This window comes from Oryzias latipes, chromosome 22 (assembly GCF_053564925.1).
Source record: "Oryzias latipes strain Hd-rR chromosome 22, Olatipes_Hd-rR_3.1".
NCBI lineage: Eukaryota > Metazoa > Chordata > Actinopteri > Beloniformes > Adrianichthyidae > Oryzias > Oryzias latipes.
This window is the reverse complement of record NC_136258.1, coordinates 12,255,508-12,271,200: the sequence shown is the minus strand read 5'-3', so window position 1 is coordinate 12,271,200 and position 15,693 is coordinate 12,255,508. Positions and strand designations below refer to the sequence as shown.

Here is a 15,693-nt window from a genome sequence, read left to right as displayed (position 1 = left end):
TTCACCTGTGTTTATCAGCAGCCCAATCCTCCCACTTCCTGCTTCTGTTAAACGCAGAGAACAACAGAGAAACTGACGTTTTTTACAACCAGTTGTGTGTTTCTCTATTGTATGATCACATCCTTGTAGGCTTCTGTGGCATCTGTTTCATTGAGTTACACTAAAAGTAGAGGACTCTTTATTTTATCTAAGCCTTGATATGCTTTGTCTGTTAAAATTTTATCTACAATGTGTTTCTCCCGGGGTGGGAGGTGGGGGCACTCCATTAGCGATAAGGTGAGGAGCTTAGTCACCCAGGAGGAGCTCAGAGTAGAGCCGCTGCTCCTCTGCATTAAGATGACAGTCAGGCATCTTTTATGGATGCACTCCTGGGATACTCCCTGAGGCCCACCATGGGCCTGGGGGAAGATCCAGGGATCCTGCTAGCACCTTGGGGTCCCCCCTGCAGAACTGGAGGAAGTATCTGAAGAGAAGGCGGTGGGGGCATCTCTGCTTGGACTTTTCTCCCAGCAACCCCACTCTAGATCCATTATAAACAATGGATGGATTTTAATTTTGATCAGCAACTGTGGCTATTGATCAAAATAATATTAGTTTTTAGCTTTTGTCAAAATGTACAATATTCCTTTAAAACATAAATATGTTTTGAAAACAGCAAAAATAATTCATTCCTTTTACATATTTATTAACTTAATTTGATCTTTTCTGCCTCCAACACCACTGCCTCTATGACTAACCAGGAGCCAAAAACTGCATTTTTTCTCATAAAGGACCTCATCAAATGATTGTGCTATAAAGGTTCTAACAAGGTAGGACATGCGTAGCGATACGAAAATACAAACACATGCATGCACAAAAATTATTGGTTCCTTTCTGAAAAATGTGTCTTGAATAGTCGTGACATTTTAACTTCTTTTTTATTATTATGGGCAGCTCCTGGCTTGCATGTTCATACATGTTTTTTTATGCTGACAGGGGTATTACACAAGTCTGAACAGCACTTACTTTTTCCCCATCCTCTTTTTAGGCAGATGCAGTTGAGAAAGACTCAGCCTGTGAAGGACTTCCCTAGAAACAACACACGGTGACACAAAACGCCTGGGGCACTCACAGGTACTATAAAAGCACCAAAGGGTTTCAGAGTGAGCAAACAGTTCTGATAGACTTCAGACTTTCTCGGAGCACAATTTAGCCTTGGAAGGTGAGTTATGGGTAATTTTTAACTTTAAACTATAACTTTTTACAGTTTATCCTTTTGCACAGGTAAATTGTGCAACAATGCAAACTGTAAAGCAAAGTTTACAAGTATAGATTTTTTTAAGTTTGATAATGTGATGAAATGTTTGCTCGTCTATGTGGTGCTTTTTGAGAAAAAAAAAACCCCTGACACTCCTTTGAGAATGGAAGGCTACAGTGGACCACAACAGGTTAAAAACTATAATTCGTTTCATGGCAGCTCTAACAAACTGCAGCGATGCCTGCTCCGGGAGTGTGCATGAACATCATCAGTCAACGGCACAGAAAGGATGGCTGCGGGACCCCCAACAATCCTGAGAAGTTTCTCAACCAAGACTACAAGCAGCTGAAAGATTTCTGTCTCATCAGTGGGATGAGGTACATCGATGACATGTTTCCACCTGACAGCCGCTCCATCGGCCAGGGGCTCCTGAGCCCTTCTAACATGGCCCAAGTGAAGTGGCTGAGACCGTGGGTGAGTCCTATGTTTCAAAGCACCAAGTCTATGGAGTTCTGATTATTTCACAGCAAAACAGATTGATACATTCTCTTTTGACCACAGATTGGAGATGAAAATTTACAACTGTTTTTGATTGATTACATTTTAACCAGCAAATTACAAGTTATTGAAAAAACTATGGATGACATTAAACTTTGGTGAAAATTGTACTAAACTTAACACAGAAAACAGAATTGCTAAAATAATCTAAGACTTTTGTTGAACATCATGTAAGATTTTATACCTTGGTCTGGGTGAAAACTCGATTCTGATTGGCTGCTGGGTTTGGATTAATAAGTAATAATCCACAGTGATAATGGACTTCTACAAAAGATAGTTCCGGTCACATAGATTAAATGTTCTATATCACTGTTCTTTAAAACAAACTTTTGCTTCATCATCTGGACAAAAACAAGTGGTAAGAGGCAAACTCTGACGACCAGCCTATGTATCGCTTTCCTTTGCCGCTGCAGTCGAGGTCACTGCCGACTCAGCGCGTTGCACCAAGCAACAAGTAGTCCGCTTTTTAAGTAAAAAGCGATCTAAACCGAAAAAATAACAAGAACAAATATTGAATTTTTTTTTGTAAGTGACCATGGTATAAGTGGGTAAATGGCCTTCGAAGTGAGCATTGTCAGAAATTAAGGCACATCGCGGTCGGGTCGGATGGTTCAGGCTTCCACAGAGTGCATTAATTTCTGATAATGCACATTTTGTCTCATCCTATACGTAAATTCTAGGAAGACCTTTAAAAACGTCTCCGCTTTTTGTTCATTTGAAATATGTCCTCTTTTGCAAAAATTGTATATTTTTTTCTTTGAATAAAAAAAAGTTTTATTTTCTAAGAATGACTTTTATTAGTTTAATAATGTCCGTGTTTCTTGTTTTGATGATAGATTTTTAGAAAACATGTTGTGAGTTCTTTCCTATTCTTAAGTTGTTGAACTTGTATATTTTTTCTTTGACAAAATTCCAAATTTCAAAACATTTTGTCATTCGGGACATTGAAATCCAAAACATACATCTCACAAACAAAGATTTAGAACAGTCTAAGTAGCAGCAAAAAGAAAGAAGAAAAGAAGTTCTTTGTTGCAACTACCAACGTTTATACATCAAGACACACATACTGCAAGACACACATACTGCATGAAACAAACACAAAGGATTTTTAACAGTAACTGTTTAACAGTGAATAAAGGGTCTGTAAGGTGTGTGAGTTGTGAGAATCATGTCCTCAGAACCGGTTCTGCTATTTCAGAAAATTGTTCCTAATGCCTCGTTTGTCGTGGATGGAGTGTCACGGTTTGACTTTGGCCAAGGATTGGTTGGTAAGAAAATCACTTCTTCCCTTATAATCCCTTCATTCATAGCAGAGTGTTTGTATCTCTATCTCTAGTGCATGTTTGGACAAGATGTTGAGAGCTTAAATTAGAAGAGCCGTTGAAAGTGTTGTGTGGGTACTTACATAATATAATCATGCTAGTGAGAAATTCAAAAGATCTGTCGGTGTAAAGAAAATAGTTTGGGAGACACTTTTACCATTTAAAATTAAAACTTAGGTTTAGGTTTGAAGGCACCAGCTAATCAGAAAGCAATTGTTTTCAGTTTTAAATGTCAGACTGTTTTTAAGCTGGAAGTTTTCCCTGAGGGAAGCTTTTTCATGGCTGTCTAAGTGAATCTTGTATAGGTTTTGCAAAGCTGTAAACTCGTCAATAAAATTTCTACTGTTCTAACAACCTACATTCATGTTCCCAAACAGGAAACTGCTGGTTTCTCGCTTCAATTGGATCTCTGACTTTCCAAACCAACATTCTGAATCAAGTTGTTCCTCTCGAGCAAACGTTCGATGACGAGTACTGCGGACTGTTCCATTTCAGGGTAAATCAGTAACAAACGTCTTGGATACACACGGGACCGTTTCATCATTAGAGAATCCCTCGTGTTTTTGATAGAACAAATGACCACGGGACGCCGAAAGGGATATGGCAGTTCAGAAAATGATAGATGTAGATGGATTCTTTAAAGTTTTTTACATGACTGTTAGGGCATCAAAAGGCACTATGTGACAAGTGTAGAAGACTATTGAACACACGCATAGGTACTTAAAACACATAACATTTACAGGTACACATAAACAATGGTGTATCAATGATCTGCATTAAAATGTCGGCCTCACGACAACCATTAAACTTTTGGTACTTTTATGCTTACTGCTCTTAGGTCTTGTATTCTGTTGGACAGTTGGGCATTTTACTACAAATTGAATGTATATGTATGTGAGAGAAAAACTTTGAATTTATCCCATGGAAGCAAATAATATTCTGACTTTAGTTCTGGAGATTTGGGAGATGGATTGACGTCATCATTGATGACAAGCTCCCAACAATCAATGGCAAGTTGATCTTCGTCCGCTCCAAAGACCCAACAGAGTTCTGGCCTGCTTTGATGGAGAAAGCCTATGCCAAGTATGCGCCCCCAATCTAAGAAACACACTGCTTCTACCGTTTAGTTTGTTTAAACCAATTCAAGTCCTCTATGCCAGGGTTTGTGGCTCGTACGCGGACATGAATGCTGGAACTCCTGCAGAGGCTTTGGTGGACTTCACAGGCGGGGTGCACATGTGCGTGCAGCTCTCCGATCCACCTGCAGACCTGTGGGAGCTGATGTGCAGAGCTGGACGATCAAGGTCACTGATGAGCTGTGGCACCCCACAAGGGGTGAGCACAACTTCAATATTATTTTTTATTATGAACGCATATGTGAATTCCTTAACCCTATTGCTATCTTAGATGACCCCACCCTTACATTGACGTGTTCTCCCTACCATGTCAAAGGTGGATAAAGGTGGAAAGTTTTCACGTCATCCACGGACACCAGTGAAAATCACAAATCATTGAAGAAAAAAGGTTCAGCGCACTGTCTAGTGGGTCTAGATGACCAAACTACTAATGTTAAAGTGCCTAGGATAGCACAAGGGTTTCAGGGTTGTGAGACTGCACAAGGATGGGCAGGCTGGATCCACTGAAAACAATGAAGCTATCGTAGAAACTTGTTTTACTACTTTTGTTGATTAAGGTCTAATGACCCTTAAAAAAGTTATTGCACCTAATAAAACATGCCAAAATATGGTTTCTCCAAAGCTCCAAGAGGAACAGCTTGACCTCTGATTTAATAAAATTTATAAACAAAAGTAACTTGAGTCAGAGCAGTTTACAAACTTACCACTAGGTGGCTTTTTACAAAAGAAAGTCAGACTTTCTTCACCTCAGTCTAACATTTTAAGTCTCTTACAGGGGTAAACATTTTTTGTCTGGTATGTCTGAATGTGTCCCATGACTATATTTTATTTTTTGCATCTGTTGGTTCCTTTATCTTGTCCATAGCCAAATGTTAAATGCTGGGTTGCAACAACAAAACTGATAAACTGTCTGCAAAACAGCTCAATTCAAACCATCAATGGCTACACATTTAATCTATCTTTTTGTTCACAGTTGATATTTCAACACATTCTTGGCATTTGACAAAGATTGGTAAACCAGTGCAGTAACTGCTGGCAGTATGTCCCTAAAAACAGGTTGAAAATTGTTCCGTTACTTTCTAGATAAGGTAAACTGATGGTATCAGTTACATGATCATTTTATTTTTCTCAGGAGATCAAGTGGGGACTGGAGAGCAGAAAAAACAACAACCAAGATATTAAAACAAAAACATTAAAAACTTTTTTAATAATAATAATAATAAAAAACACTTTCAGCATTTAGCTTAGCAAACTGACTATAGGACAGAAAGGACAGAGGTCTGAATCTCATTCAGGGTGCATGCAGTCAAAACTCTCACACCGATAAACCAGAATGATCTGCATCAAGTTTCAGAAAACAGCAAAATCTGATTGACATCTAATTACTGATGCAAAACGCAGCGGATACATGTAAAAAGGTTTATACTTTAGTCAAAATTCTCACCTATGAGAGACAAAAGGGAAACCAACTACAAACTTCTGTTGTTAAATGTGTTTGCTTAATCAGATTATTTAGAAATATTTATATGCTAAAATTTGTATCAGATTAGAAATATATGTTGCAAGAGTTATATTTTGTTTCAAAACAAATTCAACTGTTTGATTGACAGCACTTTCATTCCAAACTGCAGTGGATTTTTAAATAATATTTTATTACACTTGTTAAAAAATCTTTTTGATTATTTTTTTTGTGTTTAGTTTAAACTTTAGTTTAGTGTTTAGAATGGTAGCTCCATCTAGTGGTAAATCATGGAAGTGCAGCATTTAAATACAGGCTTTGTTCAGTTGGCATTTTAATTAATTATATTAATAAAACATGAAGATGGAATTAAGGAAATTGGATCTTAAATCCTATTACAAGCCTATATTTCAGAAACTGCTTTTATAAGCCACATTTCAGGATATTTATTTGCCTGTTTTTGAATAAAATGTATTTTATCTTTTGAAATGTCCTAATATTTTAGATGCTTTACTACTGATTTTAACCAGCTGAACATCTTGAAAAAATGTGATGTTTAAGAATAATCCAATAATGTTCAATGAGCTATAAAATAACAATGTTTTTAACAACTATGCTAAAGATGTGCTCAAAGCTGAGGAAATGTTGACAGTCATGACCACACTGAACATTTTCACGAGCTAGTTTCATACAGTCTAAATGAAAACAATAGAGAATTTAATTGTTTTAACCCTTGTGCTATCTTAGATGACCCCCCCCTTACATTGATGTGTTCTCCCTACTATGACAAAGGTGGAAAGATTTCATGTAATCCATGGACACCAGTGAAGATCACAAATCATTGAAGACAAAAGGTTCAGAGCACTGTCTAGTGCAGGGGTCACCAACCCTGTGCCCGCGGGCGCCAGTGCGCCCGCGAGCACCCCTTGTGGCGCCCGCAGGGAATGCACCCAAAAGATTTTTTTTTTTTTTTTTTTTTTTTTTATTGAAGCAAATATTCAACAAACAACCACGGCATGTCTGTCAATGACAACAATATCAATTCTGAGATAAAGGTAGACAAAGAAAACCCAAATATGTAAACAAATATAACTTAAAAAATAATCACTAAAAGTAAGGGTCTATTACAAAAGTTTAAATAGATCAAATAAATTACACAATTTCTGGACATTCTTATGATTCATGTAATGTAAAGATTTTGGGAATAGGTTGAGGTGGTTGAGTAATCCATTAATGTGAGGATTAATATTCCTGTCTGTTTTTATTTACTTTTATGTTTAAAAAGTTAAAATTAAGTTAAAGTTTTAAAAGTTTAAAAGTTTAGCTTTAGTGTGTTCAATAAATATTTATCTTGTTCGGCTGCAACCTAAAGTCTGTTTTGAAATTAGGCTCCCTCTGCAACTGAGTTTGACCCCCCCCCCCCTCCCCCCCCCCCTGTAATACGAGTCTAGAAAATTCATGCATGTTTTTGTGTGTAAAATGAGCAAATAAAAATAGGGCACGCAAAAGGAAGTCCTCAAATTGTGTTGTTTTTTTGTTGTTGTTTTTTTTTTTTTTGGGGGGGGGGGGGGGGGGCTAGGAGGTTTTTAGTGGCGCCCTTCATACCACTTGGTGCCCATGAAATAGCCCTCGGTCTCAAAAAGGTTGGTGAACCCTGGTCTAGTGGGCCTAGATGACCCAACTCCCAATGTTAAAGTGCCTAGGACAGCACAAGGGTTACATACATTTGTTTTTTGTCACCTAAATGTAAACATCTTTTTACTTGTTTAAGTCCAGAATAAACCATCCCAAGTTTGATATGTCATTGTATGAATGTATAACTGATGATTGTAATGTTTTTGTGTACTATTCTTATTTGATTGCTTGAAATAAACCATTTCAATTCAAATCAAATCAAAATGGAATGTTTTTTTCCCATTTTTTTTTAGGAGACTGATGCCAACACCGTGTTACCAAATGGTCTGGTCCAAGGCCACGCCTACACTGTCACAGGTGTCAAACACGTGAGTAAACATATTTATCCACTGCATCACATTTATCCTCAAATTTCTAAAATTGAAATGATCATCAAGTGTTATTCTCTCTCCTAACTCCCAAAAGGATTTAGTCTACAGTATTGTCTTTAATGTAAAAAAGTTTTACATTTGCACCAACTGTAATCTTTATCACATTCAGAAAGGCACTTTTGGTAACTTTTCTTTTGGCCCTGTCTCTAATTGGTGCACAGATGAAAAGCCGAGGAGAAACAGTGCAACTGGTGCGTTTGTGGAACCCCTGGGGCAAGAGGGAGTGGAACGGAGACTGGAGTGACGAGTGAGGAGGATTAAAAAAAATAAAAAAAATAAAACTACTAAACTAACTAAAAAGCAAAAACTGTTTCTAAACAAGCAACTGAATTTGGTTTTGTAGTCCACTATTTGTACCTGTACCTTTAGATTTACTGACAGCAATGAATTACATTCCCACTCATTGTAACAGTCAACAGAAAGTTTTATTTAAGAACTTAAAGGGATAATGAATTCACTGAGATTTTAAGGATGTTTTTTATATATATACCGTAGAAGGGAAAAAAATTAAATGATAACTTTCATAATCCCAAGAATCAGTGAAATCAGTATCAGCGAAATCAGTGAAACCTTCATACTTTTATTAAGGTTTAATTAAGTTATTAAATATGTAAATGGTATGAAACCTTTAGTGAAATTCTTGGCAGGGAACTGTTTGCAAGTAAAGCATGTGTCCTTTTCTAATGTGTGCTTAAAAAAACACGTAACAAGAGGAGCACCTTAAATGCTCTTCATCTTCCTAACAAGGCTGAGTTCATTTTATATTTTCTGATCTTTTCTTTTTTGGTTGTCAAAGGTCTCCTCTGTGGAAGACTGTGAGTACTGAGGATCGAGAAGTATGCCTTTCAGTCTGTGACGATGGAGAGTTTTGGTGAGCTGTATACTGTGGCGGTCCATTTCTATACTATAATACTTCAAACACAAACCACGAAATATCCTTAAAAAAAAAGATTGTTTGAACGCCCTTATGTAAAAAAAGAAATTGAAGACATGAAGTGTCATACAGCCAAAATACTGCCACAGTTTTGCCCCTTTGACATTTCTTGTTTAATTTTTATATTTTTAAATCTAATTTTCCACTATTATCTAACTTTCAGAAACTGTCATCCGGCTTTGAAACTCCTTTTTGCTTAATTTACTTTTGCAGACACTCATCTTCATCACTACAACCTAATTAAATCCAGTAGAATATCCAGTGCTAACAAAATAAATGTCTTCTTTCAAGGATGACATTGAAAGACTTCTGCAAGAACTACTCAGACCTTGATATTTGCTCATCAAACCCAGACTTCCTTGAGGAAGGCTCCGCTTGTAACTGGAAGACTTCCTTCTATGAGGGTCGATGGGTTGCTGGAACCACAGCTGGAGGCTGCATGAATAATCTTGGTAATTTAAGAAAATGAGAACCGGTTGTTTTTACACATTTCACTTCTGACACTTTTATTTATTTCAGAATACAAATGTCTTTAAAAAGGATCCGGTTTGTTTAATCCTAAAAAGATAAATCTGTCTTGCAGAAAGCTTCTGGACCAATCCCCAGTATCGGGTCCAGGTTGAAAAATTAAACAGCAAATGCGCCGTAAACCAGGGAGAAAAAAACATGTTGGTGTCGCTTATGCAAAAGCCAGACAAGAGGAACAGAAGACTGGTACAAAACTTACACATTGGATTCTCGATATTTGAGGTAAATAATGCGTTGAATCGTTTCTTCCACCCACATAGGCTGAGTTCAAGGAGACAAGCTCACAGGGAGCCTTTGGTCCCCATTTTTATAACCAGAACATCCTGGGTTGCTTGTGTCCCAGGTTGTACAACCTTTTAGAATCATCTGCATGGGGTCAAAGAAATTATTCAACTAAAGCTTGTAATCTAGATATTCTAAAGAGCTGTTGGTCTGAGAGAGTCAGTCTGTCAATGACAACAGCAAACAAAAAGGCGCTTGAAGTTGATTAATAGTGCAGTACCACATCCACTGTGAACTCCTCCTTTACATCTACAGCACATCAAACCATTGTCTTACAGTTCTCATCCATGTTCTGCACAATGCTCACTTCTGACTTTAGTCTAGATTCCAATACTCCTTCCCATATCTTAGGCCTTAGTCAGATTTCCTCTTACAGCTATATGGCCTGTCTGCAGGTTTAAAAAATGACAAACCTACAGTACAGACCTTCCCATTCATTTGAATGAGAAGGTGTGTCCAAACTTTTGGTCTGTAAACGGGCCACGCAGGTATTATTTAGACTTGATTTAAAACTATTGTTTTCTAACACAATCCTTTTTTTCTGATTTCCTTCAGGTGACTGGTGAAGTAAGTTATTTTTTCATTTTCTTTTAACTTACATTGTTGACATTATTCACATGTCAGTGTCTGATGCTTAGGATGGAGATGTATATATATTTTTTTGTTTCTTTACGGTCTTTTCAGAACAAGGCGCAGAGGGGAAAATTCCCTGCCCTTTTCTTCAAGAGAAACAAACCTGTTGCTCAAAGTAAAACCTTCCTAAATGCTCGTGAGGTGATGGAGTTCGTGACACTGAAGCCTGGAGAATACCTGATTGTGCCATCCACCTACAACCCCAATGAGACAGCCTCTTTCCTCCTGACTATCATTTCCAAGGCGGAAACCCATGTCCAGTGAGCCAAATGCCAACGCTACAGTTAACCTTTAAAAGCTTTAAAACATTCAGTGATATCTTAATTTTTCTGACTTTTTAGAGAACGTTCGCTGTTCTGCAACAATTGCTGAAAATGTTACTCAGTGGTGTTTCTTGTGTTTGTTCTCAGTGAGAGTTCTGGTGTCTATCCCCAGGAATCAAAGCAAAAAAAAAAGGTAAACACAGTTGGGCAGTGCATTCGATTTTGTAAGACATAGGCAATATATGATACAGCAATGAGGAAGTTTAAAAATTATATTTCACAGACTTTTCCTTAATTTGGCTTCTCTCTTCACCCGTCCTCTTTTCTCACACCATCACTTCCAGTTACAAGTCTACCTATAGAGTTAAAAACAAAGAAAGAGCAGTGGTCTAATGATCATACCGTTTTATGGACAGTTGCTGTATTTCCCATTACCACACTTTACCATCTTCACAGCACTATGGTGGCCCAGTTGAAATTCCAGGCTTAAAACTTCTTCAGATGAGAGTCTTGTGCCTGTTTCAACTGCACTAAGCTTCTAGAATATTCCTGAATAGGGTAGGAAACTCTACAATGTAAAGTTTGCAAAATTAAGTCAAATAATCTAGAAAAAACACCTTAAGAAATAAATAAATGACAAATAAAATTCAGTTCAAATGTTTCTTCTGGCTTAGCATGTGATGAAATGTATAATAGAGCCATCTTAAACACCAGATGCATGTTAACTGCTTGTGCAAGTTTAAATAATAGGTTTTACTGTTCCACTACACTATTACATTGTTTGCTGAAAGAATTACCAGAAAAAAATTAAAAATGCAACACTGTACTCCCAAACATAGGCAACAAGGGTCTGTTTAATACACTTCCTCCCAACTTCAGCTTTACTAACTCCTGGCTCTCTGTTGTGTAGCTGTCACAATCAGACAAGCACGTTGAAACCCAGATACGTAAAGAACCTCAAGTGAAGATATAGCAAAGTAGTAGTATAGTAAGACATACCTAGAGGAACATAAACATTGAGAACTTATTTACACAGCAAGCTGACACTGAGGGCTTGGAGAGATCCTTACATGTACTGAAAGCCGAGACTGCTCATTGCTGTCTTTATCGTCTTTTTCAGTTAGTTTTAACCTGCTCCCAAGTTTCACTATAAATCACAATGTCATCGGCAAACATCATTTTCACCATTCATCATAGTTATGAACTTACGAAGAAAAGAAAGATACTTTCCCACCTGTCCAGACTGTCTGGGATTTCAAATGTGAATATTTGATTACTGAGTTAACTAAATTCTACATTATCGGTGGTAAAATGGAAGGAGCACATTAGAACTAAATTCTTTCATTTACAGCCCAGACCAGAAAAAGACAGCAAAGATGAAGAAAAAAAGATAACTCTGTTCCGCCAGTTCTCTGACAAGGTAATTTGTGTGTCAGTCTTTCATCGCAAAATGCATTTGCTAAGATAAATATGTAATATGAACTCAAAAGGATATGTATAGAACAAAATACCGTTAAGAAAACTTTTGTTCTGAATGAAACATTTAGTGTTACATTTAATTTTTTTTCAGTATGAGGAAGTGGATGCAGAGAAACTTCAAATGATTCTTAATGACACCATTCTGAAAGGTTTGGCCTTCAGCGAAATAACCGTTGCATGTTTTTTTAGCCTATTTTTTAGTTTTTAGTTATTTTTCTTGTTTGTTTTTTGTAGGAGACCTTAAATCTGGAGGTTTTAGCACGGATGCCTGTCGCAGCATGGTGGCTCTTATGGATGTATCCTTTGAATGTTCTATTTCAGCCCTGTAAAACGTAAGTTTCAACCATTATAATAGAGTTAAATGTCTTTAGAATTTTTCTCTGAAAACATTTAACTCTTTCAGTACAACATTAAAGACAAAAATTTTGCCTCACAATTAATACACAAGGTCAGTAAACAGCCTCAAACCAAAAAACATAGTACATAGTCAACATAGTAAAAGCACGGAGACAAAGATTGCAAATAGAACCGTAACAGTACTTTTCATACTATGAATAAAAATAGATTCCAAACAAAAGTTCCAACAGTCAGGATTTAGTGAAATGATGGCTGTAATTGTTAAGATTGATCTTTTGTCAATTTTTTGCTGCGGTGTCATCTTTAAATTTTAAATATACCATTTGATTTATACTGCTATCATGTTTTACAATCAGAGAACAAAAGAAATGCTCCTGGAGTTCATGTAACTGAAATCTCCTGGACTTGTATGGAAAGCAAGTCTTCATATGGCCTATTTTAAGGGTTTTGTTTTATTAGTAGGCCCACCTGAATCCCAGTCTGAGAAAAATGGACCTGCATCCCAAATGTTGCAAATTTGGGGACATTTTTGCACAAAACCTGTACCTTAACAGAGGCTTAAACAGACCTCAGTCACTGGGAAACTGAATAGTGAGGAGTTTGTCCGACTGTGGAAGAAGGTTGGCAAATACAAGGTAAGAAAATAAGAAGAATTATTGTCAGTCTTTTGTGTTTCTGCTCTACTTCCTGAATATAAAGCTAACTGATTAAAGAAAGAAAAACATGTAGTAGTAGTACTTTTATTGATCCAGCTTGAAATGTTTAAGAACAGGTTCTTGTTTAAAAATCATTCATTAAACTATTTTAAAAATGTTCCTTTATAATTCCATATAGACTTTGTTAAATATTTGTTTAGGACAGAAAAATCAACCGTCAAGGATTTCCTTTAATAGCTGTTGATGATTGATTTTTCAGTCGGCTGCTGTTAAATCTTCAGATACAGATTTGCTGTATGTTCTTATGGACCAAATGAAAGTTTCTTTTAACCTCACAACTTAGTTTCATTGTACTTTGTAAATTTTAGAGCTACATCACTTGTTCAAGAGTAAAATTCCATTTATCATTGCTTTTAAATGCCTGTACAATCAGGTCTAACTGCTGCTAATCACATAAAAGTCTGATAGGTATAAACAACTTCCTGTATATTCCTTAGAGCATTTGTGTCTTTGTTAAAATAAAACATGCACGTATGCAAATATAATAATCCATCTTGTCTCAGATTCTGTAATTTTATGCATTCCAATGTATTCTAATGCTGGATGTATCCTCATATCTAATTTATTCTGTTAACGAGTGGCCACGTCCCTTTTAAACTGCAATTGGGCAGCAGCCAGGCACTGTCCCATAAGGCTCTATATAATGAAGATGAAATATAAGTAAAGTAAAGTTTGAGGCAAACTATGGCCTGATGTGATCATTCACCTGCCAATCAAAAAGACTCAGCTCTACAAATTAGCTCTAATAAAATCAGTAAAACTAAACTGTATTGATCTCACAACTAAATGTCGTCTTTTTCCACAGGATATTTTCTACAAGTGTGACGTTTCACAAACGGGGACCCTGTCACTCAAGGAGCTGAGAAATGCAATCATAGCTGCTGGTATATTTCAATAGTATTAGTTTGTTTTAACAGTTTCATACAAGGGAGTTAGGTCACAAGCATTATGAAATTATTGTCTGAAATGTTTCAATGTGTCACACAAAGGAGTTAATATAAAAACCCATTGATCCCAAATGCTACTTGTCCTGCAGGAAGAGGGATCAGTGATGACATTCTCAATGTGATTGCTCTGCGTTATGGTGCCTCCTCTGGACATATTACACTGGAGAACTTCATTAGTCTCATCCTTCGCTTTGACTGCATGGCCCGTAAGTGCAGGCTGGACAATCATTTTACGAATTATGGTTTGATAGTATTGCAATTGTCGAAAGGGCTCACAGAACCCAAACTGAAAGGTGATATAACAGTTACTGTCACTTTCTCCCTAATATTTATAGGGCATCAAATGTTCTGTTTTTTGTTTTTTTTTAAATCAGTTATACATGTTGCTCCCTATTGCTATTGCAATTAAACCCTCCATAAAACAAAACATATGTCTTTTTCCCCTCCATCTACAATGATACAACTGCCTTAAGGAAATGGATTATTAATAAGTTTGCCCAACTGTATACTGGCCCAACCTCCAGAACCTGCTGATTTACAGATTTTATTCTCAGTTTCAAATTTTGTTTCAATTTTCCATTTCTGCTTTTATTTTTTATCAATAGAAATCTACAAGCAGCTGTCAAATGGAAACATCATGACTCTTCGCGAACCAGAGGTGATTGGATAGTCATATTTTACACAATGCTAATTTTAAACATGTTAAAGACTAAGATTAGCCATTAAAATTTGTTGCACAAATATTCCTGCACGGTCCCATGAGGTGATATGTCCTTAAGATTAGATTTTGATCTAAAAATTAAGTTGTGCTTTTAGTGCCAGCTGATTTTCTGTGGTTATGTTTTGACTGTTATTATACACATGAAATGTTATTAAGCCTATATTTTTCCTTTTTCAGTGGATGTACATATCAATGTACACATAATCTCACAGAGGACAAAAACATGGAACAAGGTGGAGCTCAACTAAGCTCAAGTCATTCAAAAGCATGAGCATTGTATATAATCAGCATTAGTATTTACAAATAACAGCAGAATCAAATACTTGGGAACAAGAGAGCTTAAAACTGAAAATATTATTTTAAGCATTACAGAAAGGCGGTGTGTCGAAATATCTTTACCTTTTTAACTTCATTACAACAAATTTCAGATGGCCAAAACTCAAATCTGCACATTTTTGACTTTGAGTTTTTACAAAAATTGGTGAGAACAAGGATAACTCCACATTTTAAGTGAATCTCCAAAAGAAATCCTGCCTTTTTTATGAAATAAAGGTCACAAGACAGAAACCTTCAATTGGCATTGACTGGAATATTTTAGACATTTTTCTTGTTTTCTGAAAAAAAGATTTTTTTTTGGGATAAGAAGTTTTGTATTTTGGCCATCGTATTTTTTTCTCAGCATACATATTCCTAATATACAATTTGATTTAATGCACTTGTATCCTTGCTGAGCCTGAGATGTCACTGGTTCTGTCAGATGTTCAATCTGTGTCTTTCTAAGGCTTTTGTACGTTTAAGATGACCATATTTAAACTGTGAAAGTAACCAACATACCAACAGCTTCCAGTGTTTTTTAACACACCAATAATGTTATTTTGTTGAAAGCGCAACTTAATTCTCTCTTTGTTTTTTAACTTTTACAAATAAAGCATGTTGTAACATTTGGCATATAAACATAGGTTGTCACTTTATTTCCTCCATGGGCGCATTTTCTTGTTTTTGTCAAATTATATACATAAATATTTTTCATTCATTCTTTCAAAACCAAGTTGAGA

At 36.4% G+C, this 15,693-nt stretch overlaps 1 protein-coding gene across 1 annotated transcript; it reads left to right on the top strand.

Annotated features, from left to right (window-relative positions):
- The first annotated feature begins 1,061 nt into the window (after positions 1-1,061).
- On the top strand, positions 1,062-15,592 carry LOC101157105 (calpain-1 catalytic subunit). Its single transcript, XM_023951778.2, has 22 exons — positions 1,062-1,201; positions 1,457-1,711; positions 2,994-3,063; positions 3,495-3,613; positions 4,067-4,200; positions 4,278-4,452; positions 7,641-7,715; positions 7,940-8,025; positions 8,575-8,649; positions 9,004-9,164; positions 9,296-9,462; positions 10,078-10,089; positions 10,207-10,415; positions 10,566-10,611; positions 11,770-11,838; positions 11,989-12,046; positions 12,132-12,193; positions 12,821-12,889; positions 13,776-13,854; positions 14,007-14,123; positions 14,523-14,575; positions 14,816-15,592. Exons 2-22 carry the CDS (start codon positions 1,475-1,477, stop codon positions 14,840-14,842), a joined length of 2,100 nt encoding a protein of 699 aa, XP_023807546.1. The 5' UTR covers positions 1,062-1,201; positions 1,457-1,474; the 3' UTR covers positions 14,843-15,592.
- Positions 15,593-15,693: the final 101 nt, after the last annotated feature.